General features: G+C 47.5%; 1 protein-coding gene across 4 annotated transcripts in view; it reads left to right on the top strand.

Moving 5' to 3' along the window:
• Positions 1–26,295, top strand: part of TJP2 (tight junction protein 2) — a 533,564-nt gene that overhangs the window by 155,564 nt on the left and 351,705 nt on the right. The window contains exon 1 of one of the 4 annotated variants that reach the window (XM_085632997.1): positions 18,839–19,074. The exons of the other annotated variants lie outside the window; for them this stretch is intronic. Within the exon in view, the coding sequence (XP_085489123.1) occupies positions 19,051–19,074 (24 nt within the window). The 5' untranslated portion in view covers positions 18,839–19,050. Of the gene's footprint in view, positions 1–18,838; positions 19,075–26,295 lie in introns of those variants that run through there. 4 annotated transcript variants of the gene reach the window in all.

Raw genomic sequence — 26,295 nt, forward strand, 5'->3', positions numbered from 1 at the left:
CAAAACGTGAGCAAATAACGAATCGCTAAAATAAATCCGCCAAAATACCGAATCTCTAATGACCAAAATGCAAAATTACCGAATCGCTAAATACCGCTTTAGCAGTTACCGAAATCACTATTAGCTCCCGGAAAGTGCCAATAGCAAATAACGTATCGCACCCCAATGCAACAACAGTCGCTAATAACGAAAATCCCAAAAATCGCTATTTAGCAAGAGCTAAATAAGGGGAATCAACCTGGAGGTAAAGTTAAAAAAAAAAAAAAAAAAAACTATTTCAACATGTGCAAATGATTGAGGCAATCACAAAACCCTTAAATGTGGCCCAGGAGACCCTGTTGGCTCCCACAAAATGGCTGCCCTCTACGTGCTTGCAAGGAGGATGCGTATCAATGCTGAAGGACAGCGCAGGAGAAGGGTCCAGGAGCGAGTTTTCAGACTGCGCATAACCTTGCTCGGGCAGAATGAGGACGAGGTGTACGAGAAGTATCGCCTCAATCGTGCAATGATCATGCGCCTGATTGCAGACCTGGAACCATTACTGCAGCACCAGACACACCGAACCAATGCAATCCCTGCGCACGTCCAGGTCCTATGCAGCCTGCACCTACTGGCCTCAGGGAGTTTCCAGGGGGTAATTGCGGTGGCCGGAGGCGTATCGCAAAGCGCACTGTCACGCTTCTTCAAGAAATTCCTCGATGCCATGCTGACAATGCTACACACCCACATCAGCTTCCCCACAACCCCACAGCAGTTGGACCGCACCAAGCAGCCATTCTACCAGGGGGCACAATTCCCACATGTGATTGGATGCATCGACTGCACGCATATCCCCATATGTCCACCCGCAGCAAATGAGTAAATTTTCCGGAACCGCAAGTCATACCACTCAATCAACGTGCAGGTTGTGTGCGATGCCAATAACATCATAACGGACCTAGTGGCACAATTCCCTGGGAGCACACACGACTCCTACATCTTCCGCCACAGTGGAATGCACAGGCGACTAATCAACGGAGAATTTGGAGAGGGACTCCTGCTAGGTACGTAAATATACGCTTCCCCACACCAACACCACACATGTATGTACATCACCAATGCTAAGTCTATGCTTCTATCTTCTAGGTGACAGTGCTTACGCCCTGCGTGAATACATACTCACACCATACATCAATCCAGCAACCCCGCAGGAACATCGCTACAATGCTGCACACATCAGCACTAGGAATGTCATAGAGGGGACATTTGGGATTCTGAAGAGTCGCTTCAGAATCCTACACAAGACTGGCGGCGCATTGCTATACAAACCTGAAACATGCTGCCGGATAATTGCTGTATGTGCAATGCTGCACAACATTGCCACAAGAAGGGGGATACCCATAGAGGTGGACAGGGATGACGACCACCGGGATGACCAACCACCCGCCCAACAACGACAGGCACACGTCCCCAACACAGCAGCGGGCCATAGGAGGCGGACATACATCATGCAAAATCATTTTTGAAACATGTGAGAATGAGACATTACAAGTTAGTTTGGGGTGCAACTGTTTAATGCACAGTAGCACTGATGTTTGTGCAACAAAACTAGCTATGTAAATCATGCTCCAATTGAATGAAATAAAATAAAAGGTGCCTTAAAGTCACGCCTGTGCACACTCAGTAAGTGGATGTCCATGGTTGCCCCACCATGGTCCTGTATGCATGTCCAACTGTCTAGTGGCGCTTCCCACGTACCCCAAGCCTCCGCTCAGGTGTCTCCAAAGCCTCACCACGGCCTGTCCCCGTGGATGCCCGCGAACTGCGGCGCCTGGTGCTGCCCTCTGCCACAGACACACTGCTCACACTCGAGGCAGCCTCACTAGCGTCATCCCCCCCCAAAGCTGCAGCACTGCATGTGCTGCTCTGGATGTGTTCCACAGCAGTGGTCAACTGCCCCAGTGCCTTTGCCACATCTCCGCAGAAGTGCCCAAGGTCGACCTGCAAGGACACAGTGCGGCGTGCCAACACTGCGGTACTGTTGCTGGGGCGCGTGATAGCCTTAGTAGCGGCAGCGGAACGCAACAATTGCTGTCAGTGCCTCCTCTTCTGGCACTCATGGCCCTCCCTCATGGCACTGGTGAGCTCCTGTACGTCTTCCCTGAGGTGAGCATTGCCCTCTGCCACCACAGTGCTCATGTCCCTTACCGCCGTGCCCATGGCCGTTACTGCGGCAGTCATGGCTCGCATTTCACGCACAAGGTGCACGATGTTGGTGCTGATGGTTGCCATGTGGCGGCCCTGCACGCGCTGGACAGACCGCATCCTCTCCTCAATGCCAGGAGTGTGTTGGAGATCAAGGTTGCCTGAGGAGACCGAACGTTGGCGAGACCTGCGCCGCTGTGTTAGCCTGCCGCGGACAGGTGGTGCATCAGGTGGTGTGATGGCGCGCTGACCGTGTCCCGTTTGTGTGGTGGGTGTTTCCATCACCGCCAAGGGCGCAACCTGGGACCTGCGCCGCTGCGCTTTGGTGGCTGTAGTGGCAGCAGCTTGTGTGGCTGGTGCTGGTGCTGGTGGTGCTGGTGGTGCTGGTGGTGCTGGTGTTGCTGGTGCTGTTGTTGCTGTTGTTGCTGGTGGTGCTGGTGCTGGTGGTGCTGGTGGGGTGGCAGGTGTAGGTGATGTGAGGGCATCCTGCGCTGTCTCAAGGTCTGAATCAACCGGTGTTTCGGAGATTACCAGCTGGCCGCTGTCATCTGAATCCCCAGGTGATGCATCTGTGTGTGAAACAGTGCATGGTTAGTGGGATAGTTAGACCTACGTAGTGTTGCACACATACATCTCCCTCTGTGATCCACTAAAAATACTGGGGCAGATTTATGTTAACTGGCGCATCCCTGCATATCAGCAGGGATGCGCCAATTATTATGCGCCACAGCTGCGCCACCATGGATGCACCGCATTTATAATGCGGCGCACCATGGGGCACAAACGGCACAGATGCGTGACGCATCTGTGCTGTAAAAGTGGCGCATTGCTGGAGTTGCGTCGCAAGCGCGACGCAGCTCCAGCAATGTTCTGGGGGGCCCTATCTATACAATGCTGCGTCAATCCTTACGCCTGCTTCAAGCAGGCGCAGGGTTATGACGCAGCATGGGCCTAAAAGTGACTGAGTGAAATCTTGTAGATTTCACTCAGCCACTTTTAGGAGGCGTTCCTGCGCCGGAACGCCCCCACCTGCCCTGGAACGCCTACATGTGGCGCAGGGCTTTACAACGTGACGCATCTCCCAGATGCGTCACGTTGTAAATACCCCGCACCATGGTGCAGGATTTGCGCCGCTGCTGCGTCACAAAAGTGACGCAACGGCGGCGAAAAAGTGGCGCAAGTGCAACATAAATCTGCCCCACTGTCTATACCCAGCTTCTACTGATCTGGTGAATAGTTATTGCATTTACCCCTGTACATGCACACTTGCCTGAGTAGACTACAACTCCCATGATGCACTAGTGTTAGGAGTAAAGCTGTGTGTTGCAAAGCTGCATGCACACTCAGATCCTGCTGGGGGCCTGGAATGGGATTTACGCTATGCAGGGTATGGCAACAGGCATGCATCTTACCTTGGGCACTTGTGGCTGCGCCGGACGTGTCCATCTGGATCACTCCCACGACGGCTTCCCGCTCAATTGTACCTTCCACCAGCTCCTCCAGGGCAGTGTTAGCCTGGACCGTGGAAGGGCCGCCTCCCGTTCTGCTAGCGTCCCGGAGCCTCTCTGCTATCCTCTCCTTAGCGCGCTTCCGCAGGTCGTACCACCTTTTTTTTAGGTCGTCGATGCTGCGGGGCGTCACACCAACTGCATTCACCCTCTCGCGGATGCGCAGCCATATGCGGCGCTTCTCCGCCTCAGGAACCTTGAGGGACAGCTTGCCGAAGAGGCGATCGTGCTTGCGCGACACTCCCTCGATTAGGTGCTCCAGCTCCCTGTCGGAGAACTTGCGCTTGCGCGCTGCCTCAGCGCTGGATGGGGCTTCCTTCTCCATGGATGGTGTTTGTTTGCAGATGGAACAGTCTGTGTGGCTTCAGTCTGCACAGGCAGTCTGCAGTCAGTGCTCCTGTTTGCTCCTCTGTCGATGCAATGAGGGTGGGGCTGCTGTATTTCCTGGTTGGTGATGTCATCTGCACATTCCCGGTGCGACACGGTCATTTGCGATTTCGCTAATACCGAATTCGCTATTTGCTAATTCGGTATTACCGAACTCGCTAATAGCTAATCGGAGTTTGCATGCCCCGCTATTGTATAATCGGTAAAAATTGCGATTTTTAAGGAATCGCTAATAATTACCGAATCTGTTGATGCATACCCAAAAGCGATTCCTTAATAACGATTCCTTATTTCTCGCTATTAAGGAATCGCTTTTGGTTAGCTTGATGCATATGCCCCATAGTTCCTAAACCGATTAGTCTCTGAAGAGGCAATTTCAGTTGTAAGCCAGGCCTGTTGGCTCTGCTTGTGCATGTTAGAGAGGGAAATGCATGTTTGATACAAGCAAGTAATGAATAAATATGCAGTTACTTGTTATACATATTTATTTGCATTTTACAATGTGTGAAACAGAAATGCCGGCTTTGTTGCAACTAAAGAAAGGCCTGTCTTGTATTTAGCTATTTTAAGGCAATTTCCTGGAAAGAATAGCAAGCGATGTCCAAATTGCCCTGCGTGAACAGCCATGTAGTAATAACAAACAAGCTTATCCTGGAAAGAAACACAGACCGCACCTGTGCAACCTTCCATAGCTGGAAAGACAGGTTTTCTCATTCATGTTGGGAAGGGGCAGAAGGGAAGTCCTATTTCTATTAGGCCATGTATATTATTTAGCCTTTATTTAAGGTTTGGATGTAGTTTCCACGAAACATTGCGGTTCGAGAAGGTTTGTGAGAAAAATGCATATGTGACTGTTTAATCAAATTTGCAGAACATCCAATGGCTGCAATAACTAAATTCAGTACGTTCAAGCACCTCTTAATTCAGTATTGTCACACTCTTGTTTCAGTTTATGTCCTAACCTTCAAGTATTTTCCCCTGTAGGTGGGACATTAAAGACAAACTCTCAAGGGACCACTTTAGTTTTGCACGCTGGAGCTGGCATCTCATGAACTTATGTCCTGGCACTTTATTTCTGAATGGTGAATATCTTATGTGTTATGATTTTTTTCCATTTTTAGATCAGACCTTAGTCAAGACCTTTCGATTATACTAAATATATATGTAACATATGCTTATTTACAGGGACTTTCATCAAGCCCTCTTCATGAGTCTGTAATGGTCGTTTACATTTGTAGGTCTCACATAAGACAGCACGCAAATACTGTTGCAAGAGATTTTGTTTACTACAAGGGGTCTGGAGCCCGCCCATTGCTTACCATTCATTGGCTTCATTGTTGTTCTTATTTGCTGTCTCCTAATTGACAGTGTGTGACAGTTTCACTTGCTCTTCTTACTGTGGAGCATGGACCAAGTACTAATTGCTTTATTTTGATTAGTGTCCATCCGCTGTTCGCGCTGGGATTGATGTACTATTCTTCTTTCTTCTTCCCCTGTTTGTCATTGTTTGCTTGCGATCATTCCTTTTATCTGTGCTGCTTCTTCGCTCCCGCGCTCCTGTTGTACGTATTCCTTCTTCCCTCCCACCCTCCCGTTATCCGCATTGCTTCTACCCCTCCCACCCTCCCGTTGTCCGTGTTGCTTCTATCCCTCCCTCCCTCTCGTTGTCCGGGTTGCTTCTATCCCTCCCACCCTCCCGTTGTCCGGGTTGCTTCTATCCCTCCCACCCTCCCGTTGTCCGGGTTGCTTCTATCCCTCCCTCCCTCTCGTTGTCCGGGTTGCTTCTACCCCTCCCACCCTCCCGTTGTCCGTGTTGCTTCTACCCCTCCCACCCTCCCGTTGTCCGTGTTGCTTCTACCCCTCCCACCCTCCCGTTGTCCGTGTTGCTTCTACCCCTCCCACCCTCCCGTTGTCCGTGTTGCTTCTACCCCTCCCACCCTCCCGTTGTCCGTGTTGCTTCTACCCCTCCCACCCTCCCGTTGTCCGTGTTGCTTCTATCCCTCCCTTCCTCTCGTTGTCCGTGTTGCTTCTATCCCTCCCACCCTCCCGTTGTCCGTGTTGCTTCTATCCCTCCCACCCTCCCGTTGTCCGTGTTGCTTCTATCCCTCCCACCCTCCCGTTGTCCGTGTTGCTTCTATCCCTCCCTCCCTCTCGTTGTCAGGGTTGCTTCTATCCCTCCCACCCTCCCGTTGTCCGGGTTGCTTCTATCCCTCCCACCCTCCCGTTTACCGGGTTGCTTCTATCCCTCCCACCCTCCCGTTGTCCGGGTTGCTTCTATCCCTCCCACCCACCCGTTGTCCGGGTTGCTTCTATCCCTCCCACCCACCCGTTGTCCGGGTTGCTTCTATCCCTGCCACCCACCCGTTGTCCGGGTTGCTTCTATCCCTCCCACCCACCCGTTGTCCGGGTTGCTTCTATCCCTCCCACCCACCCGTTGTCCGGGTTGCTTCTATCCCTCCCACCCTCCCGTTGTCCGGGTTGCTTCTATCCCTCCCACCCTCCCGTTGTCCGGGTTGCTTCTATCCCTCCCACCCTCCCGTTGTCCGGGTTGCTTCTATCCCTCCCACCCTCCCGTTGTCCGGGTTGCTTCTATCCCTCCCACCCTCCCGTTGTCCGGGTTGCTTCTATCCCTCCCACCCTCCCGTTGTCCGGGTTGCTTCTATCCCTCCCACCCTCCCGTTGTCCGGGTTGCTTCTATCCCTCCCACCCTCCCGTTGTCCGGGTTGCTTCTATCCCTCCCACCCTCCCGTTGTCCGGGTTGCTTCTATCCCTCCCACCCTCCCGTTGTCCGGGTTGCTTCTATCCCTCCCACCCTCCCGTTGTCCGGGTTGCTTCTATCCCTCCCACCCTCCCGTTGTCCGGGTTGCTTCTATCCCTCCCACCCTCCCGTTGTCCGGGTTGCTTCTATCCCTCCCACCCTCCCGTTGTCCGGGTTGCTTCTATCCCTCCCACCCTCCCGTTGTCCGGGTTGCTTCTATCCCTCCCACCCTCCCGTTGTCCGGGTTGCTTCTATCCCTCCCACCCTCCCGTTGTCCGGGTTGCTTCTATCCCTCCCACCCTCCCGTTGTCCGGGTTGCTTCTATCCCTCCCACCCTCCCGTTGTCCGGGTTGCTTCTATCCCTCCCACCCTCCCGTTGTCCGGGTTGCTTCTATCCCTCCCACCCTCCCGTTGTCCGGGTTGCTTCTATCCCTCCCACCCTCCCGTTGTCCGGGTTGCTTCTTCCCCTCCCACCCTCCCGTTGTCCGGGTTGCTTCTTCCCCTCCCACCCTCCCGTTGTCCGGGTTGCTTCTTCCCCTCCCACCCTCCCTTTGGTCTGGTTGCTTCTTCCCTCCCACCCTCCCTTTGTCCGTGTTGCTTCTATCCCTCCCACCCTCCCGTTGTCCGCGTTGCTTCTATCCCTCCCAACCTCCCGTTGTACGGGTTGCTTCTATCCCTCTCATTGTCCTTGTTGCTTCTTCCCTCCCACCCTCCCTTTGGTCTGGTTGCTTCTTCCCTCCCACCCTCCCTTTGGTCTGGTTGCTTCTTCCCTCCCACCCTCCCTTTGGTCTGGTTGCTTCTTCCCTCCCTCCCACCCTCCCTTTGGTCTGGTTGCTTCTTCCCTCCCTCCCACCCTCCCTTTGGTCTGGTTGCTTCTTCCCTCCCTCCCACCCTCCCTTTGGTCTGGTTGCTTCTTCCCTCCCTCCCACCCTCCCTTTGGTCTGGTTGCTACTTCCCTCCCACCCTCCCTTTGGTCTGGTTGCTACTTCCCTCCCACCCTCCCTTTGGTCTGGTTGCTTCCTCCCTCCCACCCTCCCTTTGGTCTGGTTGCTTCCTCCCTCCCACCCTCCCTTTGGTCAGGTTGCTTCTTCCCTCCCACCCTCCCTTTGGTCTGGTTGCTTCTTCCCTCCCACCCTCCCTTTGGTCTGGTTGCTTCTTACCTCCCACCCTCCCTTTGGTCTGGTTGCTTCTTACCTCCCACCCTCCCGTTGGTCGTGTTGCTTCTTACCTCCCACCCTCCCTTTGTCCGTGTTGCTTCTTGTTGTCCGTGTTGCTTCTATACCTCCAACCCTACCGATGTCCGTGTTGCTTCTAAGTTGTCCGAGTTGCTTCTATCCCTCCCACCCTCCCGTTGTCCGTGTTGCTTCTATCCCTCCCGTTATCCGTGTTGCTTCTATCCCTCCCACCCTCCCGTTGTCCGCGTTGCTTCTATCCCCCCCCCCCACCCTCCCGTTGTCCGCGTTGCTTCTATCCCTCCCACCCTCCCGTTGTACGGGTTGCTTTTATCCCTCCCATCCTTCCGTTGTACGGGTTGCTTCTTATTTTGTCCGTGTTGCTTCTTCTATCCCACCCTCCCGTTGTCAGAGTTGCTTCTTCTCTCCCAACCTCCCATTGTCTGGGTTGCTTCTTCTCTCCCAACCTCCCGTTGTCCGGGTTGCTTCTATCCCTCTCGTTGTCCGTGTTGCTTCTATCCCTCTCGTTGTCCGTGTTGCTTCTAGCCCGTTGCTTCTATCCCTCCCTTTGGTCTGGTTGCTTCTTCCCTCCCACCCTCCCTTTGGTCTGGTTGCTTCTTCCCTCCCACCCTCCCTTTGGTCTGGTTGCTTCTTCCCTCCCACCCTCCCTTTGGTCTGGTTGCTTCTTCCCTCCCACCCTCCCTTTGGTCTGGTTGCTTCTTCCCTCCCACCCTCCCTTTGGTCTGGTTGCTTCTTCCCTCCCACCCTCCCTTTGGTCTGGTTGCTTCTTCCCTCCCACCCTCCCTTTGGTCTGGTTGCTTCTTCCCTCCCACCCTCCCTTTGGTCTGGTTGCTTCTTCCCTCCCACCCTCCCTTTGGTCTGGTTGCTTCTTCCCTCCCACCCTCCCTTTGGTCTGGTTGCTTCTTCCCTCCCACCCTCCCTTTGGTCTGGTTGCTTCTTCCCTCCCACCCTCCCTTTGGTCTGGTTGCTTCTTCCCTCCCACCCTCCCTTTGGTCTGGTTGCTTCTTCCCTCCCACCCTCCCTTTGGTCTGGTTGCTTCTTCCCTCCCACCCTCCCTTTGGTCTGGTTGCTTCTTCCCTCCCACCCTCCCGTTGGTCGGGTTGCTTCTTCTCTCCCAACTTCCCGTTGTCTGGGTTGCTTCTTCCCTCCCGTTGTCCGTGTTGCTTCTATCCCTCTCGTTGTCCGTGTTGCTTCTTCCCTCCCGCCCTCCCCTTGGTCCGGTTGCTTCTTCCCTCCCGCCCTCCCCTTGGTCCGGTTGCTTCTTCCCTCCCGCCCTCCCCTTGGTCCTGTTGCTTCTTCCCTCCCGCCCTCCCCTTGGTCCTGTTGCTTCTTCCCTCCCGCCCTCCCCTTGGTCCTGTTGCTTCTTCCCTCCCGCCCTCCCCTTGGTCCTGTTGCTTCTTCCCTCCCGCCCTCCCCTTGGTCCTGTTGCTTCTTCCCTCCCGCCCTCCCCTTGGTCCTGTTGCTTCTTCCCTCCCGCCCTCCCCTGTTGCTTCTTCCCTCCCGCCCTCCCCTGTTGCTTCTTCCCTCCCGCCCTCCCCTGTTGCTTCTTCCCTCCCGCCCTCCCCTTGGTCCTGTTGCTTCTTAACTCTCGCCCTCACATTCTCTTAAGTTTTCTGTGTTGCCTCTTAAGTTGTCTCTGTTGCTTCTTTCCTCCCACTTCCTACCCTCCATAAGAAAAAAACCCAAAACGATTGGATGCATCCAGTGCTGGATGGGTCATGGTGCTTTTTTTTACCCTCTCGTTGTCCATGTTGCTGGTTCCCCCTCTCCCTTCCACCCTTCTTCCCATTGTTCATGTTGCCCACCACCACCCGCCGTAAGAAACAAAAGTTCAATGATGTGCTAACATTGATCACGTCATAGTGCATTTTTCTGACTTTTAGCTTTGCTGCACAGCAGACGGTGTCGGCCCCTCCGCAATGATGGAGGAGCGTTGCCCCACTGCCTGACGCAGAGCCAGCAAACGAAAAGTAAAACCATGCTCCAGCATTGTTTTATTTTTCGTTTGCCGGCTCTGAGCCAGCTTGTGCATGGAGGGGCGGGGCATGGGAGGTGGGAGGAGAAGTGCTTTTGTGCACTCCCTAAGTACGCATGTGTGTGTGGCCGGCCATCTCAGACTGACCAAAACACACATGTGCACTTAGGTTTCTCCCAGCTGGCTGCATTCAGGACTGGAGAAACCCCACAGACTCCATGACCTGAAAGGAGCGTCTTTCCTGCCAGCTCAGGCCAATCCATGCGCTGCTCTGCAGCACGGGGATTAGATGGGAGTCTGTCCCAGGGGCTGCTGGGACCAGGAAGAGGCCAGCAGGAGCGCTGTGACGCTGGAGACGGCCGGCGGCATCAGATAGGTTTTATTATTTAATATTTTTCACATGGCCTCCCATCGCCCATAGGCGAGACCTGTTGGCTTTGCCAATGATTGCTTTTTGCCCATTGCTGCATACAACATGGAGCAAATGGTCCACCCACTTCAGCCTTAGGCTTACTTCACTGCTAGTAATGGCATTCTAACTTTAACTAGGAGCACAGCCACACAAAAAGTATTTCCCCCAAGAGCTACAGGCTACAATGGTAATGCGTGCGGTTTGAGACCCCAAAAAATACTTGCTGTTAGCAAATTTTTCTTTTTTTCTTTTTTTTTTTAGATTGATAAGGTCCCAACAGCTTCTGCAATAACGTTTAAACAAGAAATTTACAAAACCCAAAAGCTAATTGGCTTTGTGAATGCTTGTTATTCTGCAGCCGCTAGTGTCTCCTGTAAACTGACATTGCAACACAACTACTTTGTGTTGCAATGTAGCAGTTCCTCGGATGAGTTACTGTTGATCTTTTTTGAATCGTCAGAATTTTTGGCCCTTTGAAAAACGCAGTCAGAAGCGCACACAGTAGCTGCTCCTAGCTCGGCAGTTATGCACAGTGTTTTCTGTTTCCAGTAAGTAACCTATAGCTGAGCTCTCTCACTCTGTAGGAAGCTGGGGCTGGAAGATGAATGTATTGTGTTGCATTCTTTTATACTTATTGTACAATTTCCAGATAACCTGTTTATAGTGTAATGCAAAGCTCTTCCAGATCGGTGTGTTCTGGTGACTATCTGGTTTTCTGTAGATGAATAATCAGTTAGAGAAACGCAACTTTTTTCAGTTATCAAGTTGCTACAGGGGAACTTATTTCTTCATTAGTCGTACATTGCTGTTTATTTTATTAAATTACACATCAATGTGTGGCATTGACATAGACTGATTAATAAGGCACCGACCTCATCTTCCGTTTCACTAAAACAATGGGCAGTACCCAGTGTGCAGTGCAGATAAACCATTTTCCTTCATTGTGCAAGATTTTTTTTTATATAGAAATTAAAAATAAATAACGTGCAAGTTTGAGATAACGATTTTCCCTCCTCGGGCCTTGAAATGCATCTGTGGTGTCGTGAAAATGCATGATGCCTACCCTGAAATAGTCTATAAACAATGTTTTTTGCTCTGTTCGTTCTCTTGAAGGATGTGAAATCATCGCTCTTAGCCAAACATGTCCAGGGCCGGACTGACTAGCGGGCGCTGGGCGTTTCCCCGGTGGCCTGTCGGTGGGGACTGGTTTTGTAGCAATATCGGCCCCTTTAACAAAATTAGCTGCAGAGTTTCCACGGCCCCCGCGGTCGGCCCGACTCAATTGCCAGGGCCGGTTTGCGTTCCCAGTCCGAGAAAGTGGATTCACATAGCACAGTGATACTCAAAGTATAGCCCGGGGCCGCATCTGTCCCCCCCCCCCCCCCCCCCCTCCTCCCCCTTTTACATGCGCTCCGCTCCTCAACAGCAACACTGGGCTGCTGTTTACTCGATTCAACACTAACATCAAGGAGATGTTAAGTAAATGAGCAAGCATTTATTTAAAGGTTAATTGAAGTTAAAGAAAGGAAGTAACTAAGGTGTCCTGCGCCACTTGACTTTCAGGAACACTTTTTATTTTAAAGGCTTCTCTTTAAAATTCAAAGTGAACTTCATTAACATGCTTAACCTGTTCACCTTAGTACATCAGATATTTTTAAAGTGATAGTTTTCAAACATAAATTTAGAAAACATAATTCTTCCTCTCACCTAGACAACAATGCCAGTAGTGAACAAAGAGGGATGTGAGTTATGTGCACTCTTTGGGTTACCTGGGTCCCTATTATACATGAAGAACATAATAGTTTTATTAAATCAAACATGAGAAGGTTTTGTAAAGCGCAAGTATTTCAATGTCTTCTTATACGTGATAATGAAAAAGAGGAAGGAAAGTGAAATAAAACAATTGTCGAGGATCACACAATTTGATTAAGTGGGAGAGCCAGGATTAAGCCCGTGTTTTCTAGTTTCACATTGTGCAATTCAGCCACTAGATGTATTTGCTGTGCTTCCCCTACACCCATATTGCCTCCAACTCCCCCCTCCCCTCTCCCTCAAGCCCCTGACCGCCACCCTGGCTGGCATCAATGGGGCCCTCGTCATATCACTGACCAAACTTTTTGGCCCGTGGGAAAATGTTTGTGAGTGCACATGACATAACAGAATGCTACCTGTAAGGCACATTGACAAACTTTGGGAGATCATGTCCCTGCAGATTTCCTAAGACAGCCGTTGAAAATACCAGAGGTGGGGAAAATACTGTGGACATCGAATACGATTTTGAGAAGCCCAGCCAGCTTTGAAATGAAAAATCCTCCATCATCTACAGGAAATGCAGTATCTTTTTAGAGTGGCTATTAGGAGTATCTATATTGAGAAATAAACCCCTACTGTGCTTAGATAGAGCTTTGAGCGTCCGAAACCCTATTGGGGGGACTGTTTTGGTAAAGCTGATATTTTTGTCTTTAATAAAGTTATCCTCCATAATCAAAATACTCATAACACTTGGAATGTAACCCTTTGGGGGCAATATTAATCATAGATGGCATAAGCTAGAAAGGAATATCGAAACTTCACAAAATCCTAATCTCCTACACAGGGACACCTTTAATACTGGTGGCACAATGTGTGACAATCTTTGTTGGCACCCCCCCCCCCCCTCTGCCCCCCCCCCCACTAACCACCTTCTCTGCAGATTTCCTCTCCACCACTCTGCAATGGTACCCCTCATCTCTCCTTAGCCCGTCTCATAAATATTTTATTTCTTTTTAGGTTGAGCCTGGGCAGCGCATGCGCTGCTCTGCGAGGCATGCTGTATTCAGGTAGGGACCAGAAGCTCCGCCCATATTTTCAATTGGCTCCTGTTACTGTCCTTTCTAAATTGTTGCATTTGATTCATGAATAGGCTAGTAGTCCCTCCTTGGTACGGCCTTGTCCGCATTTGTAACCGCCCATGAAAATTTGACTTTTTACTTGTGTTGTTACACGGTCTGCTTTATCTAGTCTGTGCAAACACAAAGAGATGATGGACGGAGTGCTGAAACTTTTCAAACACTCACCCCCAGTCACAGATCTGGGTTGAATCCAACATCATTCTTTAGCTCACTTTGCCACCCCATTTCAGACACAGCTATATGCAAATCAGGCTTGACCCTGTGCCTAATCGGAACAGTCTGGCCCGAACTGCCAAGCCATGTCTTCCCTGGACCGGAAACCAGCATCCTGGGACCGGTTTCGGGCTGACAGCCCTCATCAGCCAATGCTTAATTTGAGGCGATGGTTGCCAGTGGTGGCCACTGACACTTATTTTGGGGGACCAGTACTGATTTTCCGGCATCAGATACTTAGTGAGCACAAGAGAGCGAAAAACGCACATCTGAAATACTCAGACTGAGAAAGACTGGAAAACCGTCCCATAGGGAGAATGCTGACACCTACAAGAGTTATATAGGGTCAGGGAGTGTATTAAAGAGGTTTTAAGTGGGTTCAAGTCTACCAGTCTTGACATTTTGCACGTCGGTCGATGTTTAATTGCACTGGCTGTAGGCATCTGAGCAGCGCTTCGGGAACCAATACTCTTTCAATAATTAAGCTCTGTCCAAACTAAACAACTAATGCATTTGTTAGCAAATATTTTATCGTAGACACGAATTGTAGAAGGAAGACTACATTATCCCTTTAAACCTACAATTTTCTCAGTGGTTACATGTAGAAACAAGCATTTGCAATGCAATCGGTCTCGCATTTGCGAGAATTTAAGCTGTTGGCATTGTAAATGACAATGCCTTTTATTGATCTGTTTTGATAATTAACATATAAATAAAAGGCACTGTCACTTACAATGCCAATACCGCAAACTCTTGTAAATGCTAGACCTATTGCATTTCAAAGAAGGGGACTCCATTGTTCCGGGCTGCTTGGAAAGTGAAAGCGTGCATGGAGAGCAGAATGTTGCAGGAAAGCATGTCGTGCCTGCAGTAGGAGAAACTCATTAAAGAAAATTGCGCTGTCAGACTAAATAAGACGTACTGTGTAGCAACAGAAGTAAAAGAGCTGGTACTCATGGGAGGTTACAAATGAAGACAAGGCTGGACTAACCAGCCTATAAGAAGCCAGCATTTACAAAGGACTGACACAAGCCAATGAAAAATATGGGCAAAGACTGGTCGGAGCTTCAAGTCCATACTCTAATACAGCATGCCTCGCTGAGCAGCGCATGCGCTGCCCAGGCTCAAGGTTGTGATGTGGGAAGTAGTACTCGCTTGTAGCATCTGAGGTGTCAGTGATGATGAAATACTTGAAGTTTCCTGCGATCTCTTTAATAATCATTTCAGCAAATATGTAGCTATAAAATATAAATCTACTTAAGAGCATTAATTACCTTCAACCCATTATTTCAATTTGGTGTTTGCATTGCCAATTTGAATATCTACCTATCACATCATCTGATATGTACGTAATTTTAACATTAGAAGAGGCAGAAAAAGAAATATGTTGTTAATGGGAGCCATAAAAAAAATCTCTTAATTGCTGGAGGTATAGGGGAGACATAATCAGTGTCTAGTCGATCAAAACAGACCGCGTTCCACCAGGATCTGAAAGTGACTTTATCTGCCTGCTTCCAATTTGAGGTTATTAAATAAAAAGCAATAGCTAACAATAAATCTAAAAGTTTAAAACTCCGTGGTGACGGGGGGCATTGGGGTGATAGAGTGCCTAGGAATACATTTGTTAAGGAACAAGGGACCTGAACTTTGAAAATTGTCTTAATTTGCGACCAGACCAACTGCCAAAATTGGTGGATTGGAGGACACTCAAACAACATGTGCTTTAAGTCGGCAGAAGGACAAGAGCAGGACCAATAAGTAGAGGACACATCTGGTGAGAAAGATCTAGAATCACTGGAGAAAATAGCACCCGTTGATAAATAAAGTAAAGGTTTGTGTGGTATTCGTAGTTGCCATGGATGTTTTGTGAAGTTTAGACCATAATTTGTCCCATGTAGTGATTGGCCAACTTCGTAATAAATCCTTCTCCCAAGCCAATTCAATCTTAGATTTGAGTCTGTCTGGGAGCATTTGTAAAGATTTGTATATAGTGGACGCAGAGGGGGAAGTGTTCAATATTGAAGATAGATTTTTGTAATTTTCAGGAAAGTTAGAAGATCTTGGTAAAGTAAGGAGATATTAATTGGGAGAGGAACATAGAAGATATTATTGCAATCTATAAAACGCTGGTAAAGAAAATTTAGTTTGGAGATCAGAAAAAGAGAGGGGTTGATCATCAAGTAGAAGCTGAGATATCCAACGTAAGCCTTTAGAGCACCAATTTTTCCAGTATATAGAGCGATTATGGATTCATAAATGATTTATTATGCCAACTGGGTTGTTGTTGATGGGAGTTAGTTGAGGAATATGATGATGGTAAGAGGAATCAAGAGTTTACGAGAGTGGGAAACGATAGGAGAACGTAAAGATGAAATGTTAGTAGTAAAAGCAAGGACTTCCAGAAATTCCAAAGGGGCAATAAGAAATTTCTCTATTTCTGACCATAATGAAGGATGTGTAGGGAGCTCCATAGAGAGCCAACAAGCAGTTTGTTTTGGGGAGAAAGCAGAGTGATGAGTTTTAAAATCAGGAAACCTCAATTAGGTCTATCCTTTTTTAAAGAAGACAGAGCTATACGTGGGGGGTTGCCTTTCCATAAAAATGTTGTTAAGCTAGTATCAATTTTTTTTTAAGTAATAGCCGGGAATATGTATTGGAATCATGGAGATAATTTAGAATATAAGAGGAGAGAGCAAGACGACACATCAAATAATAAAATCTACTAGGGGAGTAATGTGCAAGAGACTGGGTCTGTGATGAAAACATTTATATAGAAGATGCTCACCAAAAATGTTGAGTAAAGTTGGGTGTCATCGGCTTATTGATGAAAGGGTACACCAAAGCCCTTTGAGAGTGCCTAGCAGGTCAATATAGAGATTAAACAGTGGAGCCTAGCACAGATCCTTGTGGGACACCACAAGAGACAACTACAGTGTATGACAGGGCATACCTCACTTTCACCAGGCGTGAGCAATTCTCTAGGTAAGATGCGGAACAGTTTAGTTCTTTTCCTCCAAAACCCGGGTGATATTTTAGGGCGTGGAATTGGATTTCATGGTTGACGGTATTGAAAGCCGTTGAGAGATCATGGCGAATAAGAAGCCATGAGTCCCTATTACCCAAGATTCTGAGTGCATCATTGGTTATTTTCAGAATGTCTGTTTCTGCTCTCGGACCAGCCCTGAACCCGGGTTTGGAACTTGTTGACGAGAGAGTTTTATTTTATGAATTGGCTCACCTGCACCTTAGCACAGCTTTCCAAGGTTTTGGCTAGTGTCTAGCAACTTCTAATCACCCTCCGTGTTTCTTGATGCTGCCCTCCCCTTGATGAGCCTTCGTGTGCTGCAAGGCTACTTACATTGGTGTTGTGTGACATAACCATTTTTCTGGGTCTCTTCTCCAGATCTGCCCAAAGGATAGCCATAGGTGGTGGTTCGGACACGTACAAAGTGGAAACTGAACAGGGGCAATTTGATTGTTTATCTGGAGGCAGTTTATGTACAGCATGCAAGCCGCACTAATGACCGACGGGGGTGGTGGTCTAGGTTCAGGGGATATGTAGAGTTGCACGGGAAAGCTCAGGGTTTTCTTTCTAGTCTCAAGTCTTCGGACTCCTTTGTTTCCTTAGGTGATATATTTTTCTTTCAACATCAGTTATAATGGTAATTATAGCAATATTTACAAAAAAAGTGCCTTTTAAAGAGAGTACATTAAACCTCCTCCTTTTCCCCTGTCCCCAATGTACTCTTCCTCCAGGATCCGAACGGCTCTTAATGCATGGTTATAGATATGTCCTAAAAGATGCCTAGGGACTGGGTGGAGTACAGGCTCGTTCTAATCTAGTCATCGAATTAAATACGCAGGTGCTGTACTGCACAAACTCCGTAGTCTCTTGTTGTTTCTGCTTCATTATTCTATATTCCCCTACTTTTTTGTAAGAGTTAACCTGTATTTGGCGATTCCGTAGGCTAGCTAGCATCTAGTTCTGTGCTCCTTCGACAAGCCACCTGATGACTACTAAGAGAATGCGTCATGTTAATATAAGGTATTAAATATGAAGTACAAGGACTGCAAGTTAGCTGAAGTGGGCTGTGCTTTTCAGTTTATGGTTAGTTTGTTGCACTGTTGATTGTTGCTCGTCTCTTGCTAGCTCTTTAGATTGTTAATGGTTAATAGCATATCACCATGTATGTTTACTTGTCATTAACCAGTAAACCACTGGAAACTATACGGGTTGGTGATCGGTCACCAGACTCAAGGACACTAGACCGCCATACCTAGGGTCAGTCCCAGACCTGTACTTAAACGATACCCTAATTTGTAAGACGCTATACAAATGGTTGAAACCTGCAGTATTTGCAAGCGCAGATTACATTACATAACGCGAATTGTGTGTTTAATTTAAATATTTCCAGACGTGCCTTTCAAATTAACAATCTTCTTGTTTATGTAGAATTTTATACTGCGCTATCTACACCCTTTCTTCATGGTTACGTCAGAGCGCTGGAACAAGTGAACCTGTTTACTTTAGAATATTTATATACACACGGATTAAATGAATTAATGAAGAATTAAGATAATTTCGCAGTCACTCAGCGACCTCAATTAGGTATCCCGGCGCTGGTGCACATGCAAGCCTTTTTCGAATTGCTTTTTAGTCGGTTTATTTACACTTTTTTCAGATTTTCTTGGACTGAAACAATTCTTTTCAATGAATTCGACGGGTGATTGATGAATAGCAGAGGCGCAACTAGAGCCAAATTTCGGGGGGGGGGGGGGCTGAGCAAAAATTTCGGGGGGGCTGAGCAAAAATTTCGGGGGGGGGCTGAACTTTAAGCAATAGGCAGAGTGGAGCTGCAGGGGCTCTTAGAAGGGGTGAAACAACAGCAAGGCCTCATTAACATGCAAATGGTCTTTTAAAGACCTGTGAAGTGCTCGGGTGCGGCTGCTTTTTTGCCCGGGAAGGTGTCTCATCCCGGGCTGCCACACACGACGGGGGGGGCTGAAGCCCTGTGAGTCCAATGGGTGTTGCGCGCCTGATGAATAGTGATTATGCAATTTCACGGGTTTTTCAAGCGACCTACAAGGTGGGTCCATCCATCTTTTGTTTACTGCAAACAGCAATCCTAGCTGCTTTCATACCTCTGGAGTCTTGCTGATCAGGTTACTGAGTTGTTAGGTATGGGGCGCCCTCTTGTGTGTAGGTGGGCTGGGCCGGCCTTCTTACAGCGTTCAGTGCACTGGAGAGAACGGTGCGAGGCACGTGTTTTGCTGTTCTGTACTGCTGTACTTTATGTTGCAAAATGCGTCGAACGCCACACTTTCCTGTGGACTGCGTTCTTCAACAAAGAAATCTTTGAACGGAAATCTGGGAAAGTTTCCAGATGAAAGTCCTGTGCGTGTGATGTAAACTCCAGGCGTGGGTACAGAACAGACCTGGAGAGCCGGGGGCCGCATCTGTAAATCAACACCCCATGATTCTATGGGAGAAATCCGAGTATTTTTTCACCTGGCTGCAGGACTTTCAAAATGGCTGTCAGATTTCTAGACCAGGTAGGAATGTGTGTGTTTTTTTTTTTACGTTCGCTATCCAAAGTAAACGTACTACGGGACAGAGGTCAACCACATCTCAGTTTGTGGTTTTAAAGAGCTCAAGTTTTTAAAATAACTTTTTCTTTAGAGAAGCTGCTGAGAATAATAATGTGTGGGATTTTCTTCTGGGTCTCCCAGCGTGGTGGAAACAGTAAACTCTGAGAAGTAATATGGGTCACTAAACCCGATGTCTGAACATTATTGTTGACGGACTGTGCAGGAGTAGCAAAGTGAACTCTTAATTGGTCACGGGTTAGCTAGGGCACCACATCGTGCTTGTTGGTTACATTGTACTACTGACGAGTGGTGTAAGTGATTTACAGCGAGTAACACACTATCTGGGAGCCTAAAGGTAGTGGTAAAACCATTGGTTATTGGGATTAGTCTCGTGCTCTCAAAGAAACCATTCAGTGCATTTTCTCCACTTTCTTTGTAGTACATTAATGCCTTGGATGTGGTCATTAGAGGGGTATGTGAGCAAATTGTTGATGGAATGAACAGATATTGTTAGGTTGCAGGGGATATGGTTTCAATGAAAGAGAGATTAAGACAGGCATGTTATTTAGAGTACACTATATACACAAGAGGCATGTGGAAGGGAAGAAGAGTTATGTTGTGTAGTAGTTTTATAAAGTGCTCGAATACCAATAAGGCGTCTTGGCGGTACCTGAGTGACCAACCAAGGCAAACTGTAGTGACTAGAGATTAATTTAAAGTAAAAAGCCTGGCTTTTAAAATAAATGAGTGAAAGAAAAAGTTTTAGTCGAGGACCATTTTTCATGCAAGTTTTTACGGATATATCAGGTGGAATTTTTTTGTGCTAGGATGGAAGATGTGAATGTAAACCTGTAGAAAAACAATTTTAAAATTGTATTCTGAAGGAATACATATTTTTATGTCTTTTAAGAGACACTTTAACTTTCAAAGAGATGGCAAATACTTGCTATCCGCAAAAAACAACCCCAGTGCTTTGTGGAGACCGCTTTATGAATACCATCAAACAGGCAACATTGAAGCAGATTCCAATACCCATAATTTCCACTTCACAACACATTTAAGAAAGCTCTTGTGCACATCGCTCCGCTATGGATGTGATATAAATGAATGCCGACCCACAAAGGTGGCCTGTGTGTACACACTACAACAGTATATTCAATACTAGGAAGTATTGTTCCAGTTTATTCATTTATACTAGTTACTCTATACATAAACATTCAGATATTTGTTATGTAAACTCCTGACAACTTAATATATAATAGAGATGATAAGCACATTTCAGCAATCATCATTAGTAAATTCAGTCCATTGTATGTGACTCATTCATTACCTAGTTCGGAAGGTGCTGACCTCTCGCCCTCCGGGCCCCACAGTAAGGTCACTGTGATAAATAGTAATGTATTTCCTAGAGTTCTTGTAATCTTCCCTGTTTTAATGTTCCATTTGGTAATAAAACTGAATCCTCATTGGCCACTCTTTTTTTTTTTTTTTTTAAATGTAGGTTTTGTTGATGGTTTGGATAGTACAAATGTTTGTCCAGCTCACAAATGTTCGAAACACTGTAAGTGGCAGAGTTTTGAAAATCAGGGAAAATTGTGCATTTCATACGAAGATAATTGTAAAGTGCTTGATGCCTTCTGTGATCGTCGCTGCATGTGATGATGCCAGATACTTATTGTAGGCGGGATGGGGAAACCGCCTTTGCAACGAGGTTTTTACCTCGTTAAGCCTTTGCAACGCATTTTTAGCGCGGATATTTTTACCGCGAATATGCATTTAAAACGTATGCCAATACAACGCATTTAGGGTAAGTTGGTGGGGGGGTCTCCCCCACAAAGACATTGTTTTAAAATTTTAAAACAATGCGTGATATTGGCATGTGTTTTAAATGCATTTTCGCAGTAAAAACACGCGCTCTAAAAAATGCGTGTAAAAGGCAACAAAGTAATTGCATGCGATGTACCTCAAGGGGAAACCGCCATTACAACGTGGCTGTTACCACGAATGCCTTAACCACGCATGCCTTAACCAAACATGCGTTCCATCAAATACACCTTTACCACACTTTTTTTTTTTTTTTACAATGCATATGCCTTTACCACGCATGTATTTCCAATGAATTAACATTGTAAAGGTATGCATGTTAAGGGCATGTGCATGGTAGTGGTGGTTAGGGCATATGTGTTAAAGGTGCCGGCGTGTGGTAAGGCCAATTGCGTGGTAAAGCTGCCAGAGTGACTAAGGCTATGCGTGTTGTTGGAGGAAACCGAGAGACCCCTCTTCACGACGTGCGCCTCTCCTGAAGAGATGCCTTGTCGTTGTCAGTGAGGTAAGGGTGATTGGGCATGGGGCAGGGAGTACGGTTTTAGGGCTTGGGGTATTTTTTAAAAAGGGCTAAGGGATGGGTCATGCAGGGGTCCCGTTTTAGGGCAGGGGACTGGTGTTATTATTGCGAAGGGCTGAAGCTGGGATCTGCTTTTAAACCCGAGGGCAGGGGCCGGGTATTTGTAAAAAAAAAAAAAAAAAAAAAAAGGGCTAGTAATCAGAAAGGGGACCCGTTTAAGGTCTCGGCGCAGGGGTCTGGGAGAACCTATACCACGCATATGCCTTTATCATTCATGATTTTACAACGAAATTCATTGGAAAAGCATGCAAGGTAAAGGCATATTTGTTGTTAGAAAATGTGTGTTAAAAGTTATGCGTGGTAAAGGCATTCGCATTGTAAGGCATGTGTGGTAAAGGCATGCGTTGCAATGGAATGCATTGTTCCGTCATACAACCAACTTTAAGCATTTGCAAAACCAATAGGTCTCTCTGTTGGGACATATTGGTTTTGCCAGTGGTCTTCAGCCATGTGGCACAACACCCTGACGCTGTGCAGCATGACTAAAGAATTAAAAGGCAGTATCAGACCACAGAAGGTAGCCCATAAACCACAGCGAGACTGGGGCTGTACATTATACCAAACAACAATGTCTCAATGCTGATTTCATTGTAAGGACCAGTTATGCAAAAGCAAACCATTAAATAGCGAACTTGTTGGAGGAATAAATCCACATAGGAAAGACACAGGGAGACAGAAGGTGTAGAGTTACATGTATTCAAGATTACTCAGAACATGATGGACATATTACATCATATGTACAGATCATATGGACAAGAAGCACTGCGTGACATTTACTGGCAATGTAACCAACAGAATACTGTGCACAAGTGCTCGTGAAAGTTGTGACGGCGCAAGTGACACATGAAGTGGTATATACAGCGGTGAACAATGGGGCGTAACAGAGAGAACAATAGAACAATAAGTCTGACAAATTTAGGGCATCGAAACAATTGGTGCTAGAGATTTACAAGGAACAATAGATCGAATGCCCGTGGCAGAAGGGCGCCAAAATTAACGCTGTTGGAGTCGACGGCGTTTCGGCCTGTAGAAATCTAGGCCATCATCAGGACTGGTTAAATATACTTTAGGGCAGTGCTAAGGGTAAGAGAGACATATCTCAGGAAGAAACACTTTTATAATGGACCAGTAGAAGGAAGAATGGAAAGATCAAAACATACACTGACGTGGTCGCAAGTGACTGTGAGCGGCGGTTGGCGGCCGAAAATTCAACAATAACTAACATGACACCCTAGGTAACGTAGGCAGTGCGGGCTGAAAACGCGTGAGTGAACACGACCAAGGTATGGAGAAAGGGAGGCCGGGGGGGGGGGGGGTGGGGTTGGGGCGGGGGGGTGTACCATGGAAGGGGAAGGAGGACACAACGTAGGGCAAGGCGGAGACGCCTATGGGGAGACAAAGATGTTAAGTGAATCTGAGAGGAAAGGGGTGGTAAGGGTGATGTGCCAGAAGACGCAAACAAATGCCAAGGTGGAGACGCCTGTGAAGAGACGCAACGAAAGGGCCGAGTGAATCGGACAGACAAGGGGAGCACAGGACTCGCGGCCAACAAAAATGAAGGGCGCAGGGGAGGAGCGAGTGGTGCCAGCGATAGGGAGGGGAGGTGACCCGGGAGTAGAGGAAGGACAGGTAAGGCACGGGAGGGCAAGCATAGCGTGACCTGGCGAGAAGGGGAGGACTGAACTTACTTGAACCAGAACGGAGGAAGGAATCGACTAGTAGGGCACGACCTCAGGGGAGTACAGGAGGTCCGTGAGTGATTAATTAACTGGAGAGACGAGAAAGGGGGAGGGGGAAAGAGATTGTTAAAAAATTGCAGAGTCCAGAAAGGAAGGTAGGGGACAGGGAGCAAGACTTACTGAATTGGGAGAGCGGACGGAACCCCGTCAATCGGTAATCTGAGGGAGAAGGGAGGAAAGGGTCAAAATCCTGGTCAAGTAAAAACCGGGTAGAAATAAAAGCCTAAAGTGCCAGAGGTACTCACAATTGGAAGGCGAATGAATCGGCCCCAGGAAATCCGTGGCGTGTCAACACCCGACTTGAATCAGGCAATGATTGAAGTGAAGGGAGCCCGGAGGGGAAGCAATGAGCGGCGTGAACGGGTCACGTGGGGGACAATGAGCGAATCACACAGGGGAGGGTGAAAAATGCAACTAGAGCGCGTCCAAAGTGAAGCCGGAAGTGAGTACGGCAGTGTCTAAAGTGAGGGAACTGACGGGCGGGGCAATGATTAGCGCGAACAAGTCAGGTGGGGGCAAGGGGGCGAATCACGGCAGATAGTTGGCCAAGATAACTAGCCCGCGTCCAGTGCACAGTCGGAAGAGTGGTGAAAAAGGGAAAGGAGAAAAGAGACAAGGGACTGTAGATCCAAGTAGTATAAAGTCATGATCCAGTTGGGATCAAAGCCAAGAATGGCAACTCACATGATAAATACAATTAAGAAAACGTTACCGATCTTATTAATACAATAAATCAAAAAATCTTAAGTACAATTTGATAGTACAAATTATTAGTAGAATAACTGCAGAAAGACAGGCAATGAAGGGAGGGGGGGAGTTGGATAGAAAAGAGGGAAGAGGGTTGTTTAAAGGAGAAACGACAATTATGGGTGACAACCCAAAAAATGACTGAGCAGATTATATGTTTGAGAAAGACAGAGTAAGCAGCAGACAACACACATAGAGTTATGCAAGTGTGGAGTTCCATTCGTCAAGAGAATTACGGCCCTGCTCAATGGTATTAAAGCGAGCAATCCAACGGCATTCGCATCTGCTCAGAAGTCTTTGAATATTTCCGCCTCTCATTGGTATGGACGGTTTGTCAATTACCAGCCAGGTGAATTCGGACTCATTGTGATTTTTTTCTTTAAAATGGGAGACCAGGGGTGCTGTCAAGATCCCACACCTGATGCGACTGCGATGCTGTAGGATGCGGTCCTTGACCATCTGGGTAGTTTGCCCAATGTAGAGTTTGTCACAAGGGCATTTTATTAGGTAGATCACGTTCTGAGACCTACAGTTGGTGAAAGAGTGTAGGTCAAATTTCAATCCATTATGAGCAAAAGTTTTGGTGTTGGTAGTGGAGGAGCATGCTGCGCACCTTTGGCATTTGTAGTGGCCCACCAACGGAGGTAGCTTCCACAAACTCTGAATAGATTCTGACATAACCGGTGTTTGGGGCCAAGTAATAGCATGTACAAGATGGTTGGCTATGTTCTTTCCTCTGCGATAAGAAAATAGAGGGGGTTCATTGAAGATGGTGAGAGGAGCTAGAATGTTCCAGTGTGATTTGATAATCTCGGATAGTTTATTGTTGGAGGGCGAGAAAGTGAAGACAAACGGGATTCGGGTGTTTGATCTTTTTTCTTTGGGGGTAAGCAAGGTGTCACGATGGTTATACCATGCTCGTTTCCGTGCCCTAGTGACCAGTTTTTTGGGGTAGCCACGGGCCACGAGTTTGGATGTTAACACTTCAGCCTCCCTAAAGAAATCCCTGCGCCATTTGCAATTGCGTTGAATCTGTGAGAATTATCCAAACGGAAGACCATCGCGGAGACCTTGTGGATGGTGGCTGGAGTAGAGGAGTAAGGTATTACGCTCCGTAGGTTTCCTGTACAGTGATGTTCCAATTTTTCCATCTTCAACCCGAAGAGTGAGGTCTAGAAATGGGAGGTTATCTTCTTTTGGGTCAACTGTGAACTTCAGATGTTGTTGGCAATTTTGTAGCCAGTCAACAAATTGCAATAGAGAGATCTTGTCACCTGTCCAGATGAGCAAGATATCGTCTATATATCGACGCCAGAATGTGATGTTATTTCTGAAGGGGTTAAGGTCGGTGAGAAACAATGTACTTTCAAGGTGATGGACGTAAAGGATGGCAAAATTCGGAGCGAAACATGCGCCCATAGAGACTCCTTTGATCTGTAAATAATAAGTGTCTTTGTACAAGAAGTAGTTGTTCTCTAGAGCAATTTCCAGAAGGGACATCACAAAGTCAGTGGGTATCCTAGTAGGGGAAGGACGAGTGTTAAGGATGGTTCTTATGACATCAAGGCCTTCCCTGTGGGGTATATTGGTGTACAGGGATTCAATGTCCATACCCACCATCAAGTTGATTCCTGGTATGAAAGGGGTGTCTTCGATAAGATTAATCAAATCCATGCTGTCTCGGACAAAAGTGTCAGTAATAGGCACAAATTCTTTTTGAGGATGCTGTCGACGTATTTGCCAATGGGCTCCAGAATGGAGCCGCATCCAGACACTATAGGTCTGCCAGGGGGATTTTGTTAATTTTTATGTATCTTTGGCAATACATAAAGTACTGGAGTACGTGGGTTACTATTGTTGAGAAACAAGGCCTCCTTATCAGAGATATTGTCCAATTTGGCCTGTTCAGTAAGGGTAAGTATTTTAGATCTTATTCCCGGTAAAGGGTCCGATGGGAGAGCGCGGTAATGTTCCACGTTATTGAGTTGGCGAATTATTTCCATGTCATATTTGGTTTGGTCTTGTATGACAATACCTCCCCCTTTGTCAGACTCAGACAATTCTTCTCGGAGAGACCCTCACGTGAACACAACACACGCTCTCCTTTTCATTTGCCATCTACCTTCAATCCTCCATCAGTATTAATGCCCTCCGAAGTTCTCACTTTTGAGAGAAGAATTTTACTTGAGATGAAGAATATTCAACAACAACATGAATTTGTCCCCTACAATCCATCCTTGTCAGAAAAACAGGCCCTTCAGCTTCTTAGTAAGAACAAGGATATAATCATTAAGC

The sequence above is a fragment of the Triturus cristatus genome, chromosome 2_1 (assembly GCF_964204655.1).
Source record: "Triturus cristatus chromosome 2_1, aTriCri1.1, whole genome shotgun sequence".
NCBI classification, from domain to species: domain Eukaryota; kingdom Metazoa; phylum Chordata; class Amphibia; order Caudata; family Salamandridae; genus Triturus; species Triturus cristatus.